Source organism: Mus caroli, chromosome 1 (genome assembly GCF_900094665.2).
Source record: "Mus caroli chromosome 1, CAROLI_EIJ_v1.1, whole genome shotgun sequence".
NCBI classification, from domain to species: domain Eukaryota; kingdom Metazoa; phylum Chordata; class Mammalia; order Rodentia; family Muridae; genus Mus; species Mus caroli.
Window position 1 is genome coordinate 149,381,233 of NC_034570.1, and position 6,166 is coordinate 149,387,398.

Genomic DNA, 6,166 nt, shown 5'->3' on the forward strand with positions numbered 1-6,166 from the left:
AAAATATTAAAAATCAAAAAAAAAAAGATACAGATTGCTGGGCCCCTGTAAAGTTTCTAAAGCAGTGGGTATAGGATGAACCTAAGAAGGTATATTCTACTGAGTCCCCAGGTGATGACAAAAACATTAGTCAAGGTCAAGACACAGAACCACTGGTGTCAGTCAGAGTGTGGGGTTAGCAGTGCATGATAGCTGTGTGTCAGGGAAAGCAACCAGGGAGAAGCGAGCATTGATTTTTATGGCATCCTCAAAGAGAACATAGCTAAGTAAGAAGCTCTGGATGATAGATCATTCTAGAGCATGTGCTGGGGTCCAGGTCAGAGGAAAGGACAAGCATGGAAAGCTCTGTATTGTGACCTTCTGGAAAGCACTGAAGCCAACCCCAAGCCCTGACATCCACCCTCGTACTGGAGATGATGCATAGAAACAGCAGAAGGAAACTCTCAGGATCTGTTTGATCTCTGTCCAGCTCCCTAAGCCCTCTGTCTGTTTATCTCCCTCTTTCCCTGGCCTCCTCTTCTCCCCAGCACCCCCTGCCCAGTGGATGATTCACTGCCTCCCCTCGCTTCCCCACCCCACTCCACCACCATCTGTTTTTCTAATGATGGCAGAGGATGAGCTGTTCTGTTGGCCCCGCACCATCACACAGCACACTCCATGCTAGCATTAGCCCTCATACATCCTCAGAATGCTGTTTTATGGGTATCTTTTCCCCAGCAAGTTTTCTCTTAAACCCCACCCTTCCCTTTTCTCTGGTCTCATGAGGATCCCAGTTTCTTAGAACTAGATCAAGAGACTCAGATACAGAGCAGAGGACTAACATGTCTGCCTGCAAGCAGGTTGGTTGTGTTTGAAGGGATTGCTGGAAATCAATGGCAGTTAAAGGCGCTCTCTGTAGCACACTCCAAGGAGCCAAAAATATCTGGGCAGGACTGCAAAGTGGCTTATTGAATTCCAAAGAGAGGTTTGGATGAATAAATTTGCAGTGGATCATGGGGAGTGGAGAAAGCCCTGAGCAAGTGAAGACCTGATGGATGTATGGTGTTGACATAGGGATGGATGTGGCAAAGCCATTCTGGGAGAACCAAAGATGACTGTTGACTGTGTAAAGAAAATGGCCACTCTATCTTTCTCTTCTCTGATAACTATGTTCTTCAGACCCCCCCTACAGAGACTTGTCCCTACTGAGATTAGCTAAACCTGTCTCCTGATCTAGCCCTGTATTATAAACTCAGCCTCCTTGTTCAGCTGCAATAACTCGTCTCTCTGTTGAATTCTATCTAGCAAGCATACTAACTGTCTCAGCGTGCTGCAGTTTCTCCATCAGAGATCTGAGCTGAGCTGATCCCAACTTTTCTGTGGATCTACATGTGTCTGTCTACCTGCCTGCTTGTCTGTGTGTCCATCTGTCTATCTATCTGTCTATCTATTTACATTTTCTTTATACTTTCTCCACCTCAGCCAGAACCTTTCCCTGGAGCCATGCTGGACAGGGCAGTGCCTAAACAAGAATATTTGTATCTGTCCCTGGCTGTTCCTAGGATTGGAGGGCCTATTTAAATGGGCTATGTGTGTATTCTCCTTTTCAGTGTCAGAGTTCTTGGGCCATTCTCTCTAGGCAATGCTCTGATTCATTTTAGACTCTTCTTTGTTAGGTTAAAGAAGTTACTGCACTAGAAGTGACCCACTGACAGGAATCCACTGTAGAAGAACGAAGGCAAAATTTCTTCTTTCATAATGAAGATTTAGGTCAGACCACTCAATAGTGCAATATAGGTCTTCATAGAAGTTTGCATAGATACCAGCATGACCTTTCAGTTGATGCAAAGGAGGAAAGCTGCAGACAAGTGGCCACAGTGACTGGAGTAATGTCTGCTCTGGGATTATACCTGCTATTCATGTAGAGGTGATTTTGGCCACAACTTCCATGTATTTTTGTTTGGTAAAAAATTATATTACACAGAGAATTTTTGTATTTATTTTAATTTGGAGTATATATATGGCATATATAAATACATATGGATCTCAATTTTAAGCAAAGCCTGATGACTTTTACCTACCTATAACCCTGGCACTTGGGAGGCTGAGACAGAAGAATTACCACAGATCTAGTCTTGGCTATAATGGCTGCAGTATAATACCTTGTCTACACACACACACACACACCTCAAAGTTGGTTTTAGGTACTTTGCTAACTGAACAAAATTGTTATAGTAAAATCCTTATTTAACTAATTCCAAGGCGTAGTTACATATCCCAAAGCCATAAATAATTCTGGCTTGTCTTTTAAGTGACTGAGATTTTCCTAAAATAAAACTGAGTTCAGAAACCCTCCATTCTGTAAATTTGGGACTGAGAGGCAACTACATTTTGGAAATTAAGGGAAGGAAAGAGGGATCAGAAAAGACAGGGCCTTGAATTGGAGGGACAAATATTACTCAAAGCTCTCCACATGACTGGGGGAGTCAAGCCCACATACCTCACACGACTGGATGCAGTGCACCAGAGAGGGATCTGGGTGCCACTGACGCCTGCCGGTACACACGATACTCTACAAAAGAAATAAAGGAAACAGAGACATTAGGTCTATGGAAGTAATGCTTAGGTCCATGCTTGTCCCACCAGCCAGCACCAGGGCTTTGAAGGCAAGACCCTCAGTGTGTGCCTGGTGAGCAACTGGTCTTGCCTATGGAAACCACTAACCCTGCTGGGTAGCATGAAAGGTTGAAACCCTCATAGTAGGATCTTTGTTCCACTGTCATCTTCTTCCTTCCTGAGGGCACCACAATTTTTAGAGTACTTTGAGTATATAACACTGACTCCCTGGCAAAGGATTTCCCCATGCCTCAACTGCCACCAGCTCCCTGCCCAAAGGGTAGGCACTGTTGGACTGACTGCTCCACCCTTTCTCCCAAAGTAGACCAGTCCCCCAAGCTTCTTCTCCACAGAAAAATCCCTCAGACCTTCTGGGTCTGGCAGCTGAAGATCAATGGCCTCTGTCTCCAACAAAGCCTGGGAGAACACCATGGAGGATTCCTGACTGGCTTTCCAGGTAGCAGGTGATACAGTTTAATTGATACAGGGGTGGGTCACCTGGTTTATATTTCCTACTTAAATTTATCTTTTCTGACCTCTGTGAAAGCTGGAAAGCCTTCTCTCACCTCCAAAGCAGCCTGGCTTTAGAGTGACTTTGGGTGCAAAAGATAAACACGTTGCTTGCTGATGATCCAAATGTAGAATCTTTTTTAAAAGCTTGGATTGCCTGAGTTAAGTCTCTTAAATAAAAAGGCTTTGAGGCTGAGAAATGATTGGCCAGCCTGAATTGGTTTCATATATGAAAATTGGGCCTTGCTTTTCCTAGAGCTACTGGGTCTCCTGCTAAAATGGCTAAACTCACATGCAGGTTTCAATAAAGCAAAATCAAGCTATGTTGCTTGCTGCTCATGACTAAAAAAAAATTACTTCTTAAAAGAAATATTTCTTTACAATGACCACTCTCAAAATCCAGCCACCTATTTCTCATGGTGAGTTATTGGATGTTTCCAGGTGAAAGAAAATTAAAACGTTTAAGGTTTTGTTTACATTGTAGAGGTCTAAGGATGTGATTCAAGATGTATAGAGGCAAGTGCTGAAGGTCTGCGGGCGTGGTGCAAGGCATGTGAAAAACAACACCCAAAGATGCTGCAATGTGATGGGAAGACTGCAAAAACTCAAGTTTAGTAAATGACATTCTGATCAGCTATTAACTTAACCCCGGTAAAGCAATAGCTACTGTTATTGTCACAGACTCGAAATTGTGAATTTCCATTAGTGGTTTTCTAAATAGAGACTTAAAAGCGCTCCTTGGGCTAAAAACATCTCTGTCCAATTTTTCCATTCCTCTACAGAGAGGAAAGTGTACGCTTGCTTTCACCCAAAACCAGCTTTTGGGTCCTCAAGATCTTTTATCCCTCAGTTTTCTTTCTTGTCAAGAAAGTTCTGTCTTATTCACATGAATGTTTATGCTTCCACTATGTGAATGACTTCTCCCTTTGCTGTTGTTGTCCTAGCTCTAAGGCATGGGTGTCCTATTTGCAGACACTACTTTTCTACAAGGATTTCAGTGCAGATTACAGACAGTGACCATGCTAATACCTTCCATCGCTAGCCTATATCTGTCTGAGCAGATTCACTCATCTGACAGATCCCATCTAGGAATCAACTGTGACCCTGCAAACTGCTGCAAAATGGGCTCCCCTTGCTAGCCAGCCCTGGGTGGTCCTGTAAAACTAAAAGCCCCAGACTTTGCTGCAAGCTGCTGGAAACCAGTCCCTGCTATATTAAGCAGTGCAGCCAATGTGGCCCATCCCTCTCGGTTCAGGTGGGGTCAGCAAACTAAATGCTTCTGAGGACCTGTCCAGAAGTCTCCTGCCACTGAGTGACTCTGTTCCCACTCACTGCCTTCCTGGACCACCAAGATGTCCCTCTCTACCCTCAGCTGTGAAGCAGCTACAGAAAAGACCAGTCACAACTTAATCCCCAACAAAAGGTTGGAATATTAGGTCTCAGCATGTATACCCAGAAATAGCTCAAGCTCAACTGTAGGATTCCTATGGGTCAGATAAAGCCAGGGTTCTTCAGGAACTTGTGAAACAAATTCCCATCTGCCAAAAGGAGTCATTTCCCTTTCCTCTGGAAAAGGGGGACTTATGCTTTTCCCTATTTACATATATCTGTGGCAGCCATCAGTATATCAACGTCTGTGTTAGCCTCCAGGTGCCTAAAGTCCCAATTCACAAATACATTATACATTTCAAAGCCCCTATGCTAGTCTCCTGGCCCTTATCACAAGCACAACCTAGTCCTTCTGCTATTCCAGCACTCAGGATGGCAAAACCTTGTCACCTTGTCCCCCATTATCTCCTCTACTGGGTCCCTCTAGCCTTCTTTCCCTGGCAGATAGCCCTGGCCAATCCAGTCTGTCTGTTTGTCTGTCTGTCTGCTCTAAACTCTTCCAGAGGACAATAAAACTCGCCCACTTATCCATGGAAAGGTCATGTTGGTGGTTTCTTTACTGTGCCCTTCACATAAACCTTTCTTTTGCAACCCTCAGAAAAAAAAACAGAAGAAATCTTCACACATGTCTGATATTTATAACTTAATGTAACAGTATGACAACATAATGTAATCTGTACTATAAGATGTCAACCTGGCTTCATTTTATCATTACAGTTAAATGGAATTATCAAACAAATATTTAAAACTGGACAGGACTTTCAACCTACCAAAATGTCCAAGTTACTTTTCCTACCTACAGGTTGCATAACCCATTTATGTATGAACAATAATCAGACTCCATTGAAATTTTCTTACAAGAGGTAATGAGTTTTGATATTTAAAGTATAATGTTTGCTTATTGCCGTCAGGAAGCAGTGATGGGAAAATGTTAAAATGCTCTTTTGTGAAGTGGATGACAGCACCCTTATTCCTTCTCACGGTATCCTATTGATCATTTACTCAGTTCAGACCAAATGTATTAAAACAAAAAACCTTCCCCTACTAAACGCCATCTTCTCCAGCAAGCACAAGGATCTGCTGCTATGTAGACCTAGTGCTATCCTCTAAACGGTCAACATTGCTGAGGGAATATCAGTTTCTCCATCTAAGTGACATTCAGCCTTCATAGACTTGGGTCCCAAAATCCTGAACTTGATGGCATATCCTGAACAGATTAATTGGCCTTCTCTTATACCATTCCTCAGCATTTATAAATGCCGGAATTCTGGTCTTCTAATATGCTCAAATTTACAACATATTATAAAAGAGAAGAAGACAAAGAAATAAAATTTATCTTTATTTTCAAACCTATTTTTTCTAAGCTCATTTCTCCTATTATTCTCAATATATTTTTGATAGTTTTATGTTTTCATTTAATTTAATTTCGCTATTAGGTGATCTCATGTTGGCAGACACAGAAAATAAAAGGATGCAGAACCCTGCCTTCTGACTTCCTATTGCTAGCTCTTTTTTCATTAGATAGATCCTGCATGCGTGCGTGCGTATGTGCATGTGTATATTCATATGTGTGTATTATGTCCTTATACTGTTTATAGAATGCTATAATCTCTCTCTCTCTCTCTCTCTCTCTCTCTCTCTCTCTCTCTCTTACTTTGGGTTATAATAGTAT

The 6,166-nt window shown here is 42.4% G+C and overlaps 1 protein-coding gene across 1 annotated transcript in view; it reads right to left on the reverse strand.

The window, feature by feature from the left end:
• Pappa2 (pappalysin 2) overlaps positions 1–6,166 on the reverse strand; it is a 235,288-nt gene that overhangs the window by 35,135 nt on the left and 193,987 nt on the right. The window contains exon 20 of the mRNA XM_021175322.2: positions 2,480–2,551. Within this exon, the coding sequence (XP_021030981.1) occupies positions 2,480–2,551 (72 nt within the window). The remainder of the gene's footprint in view (positions 1–2,479; positions 2,552–6,166) is intronic.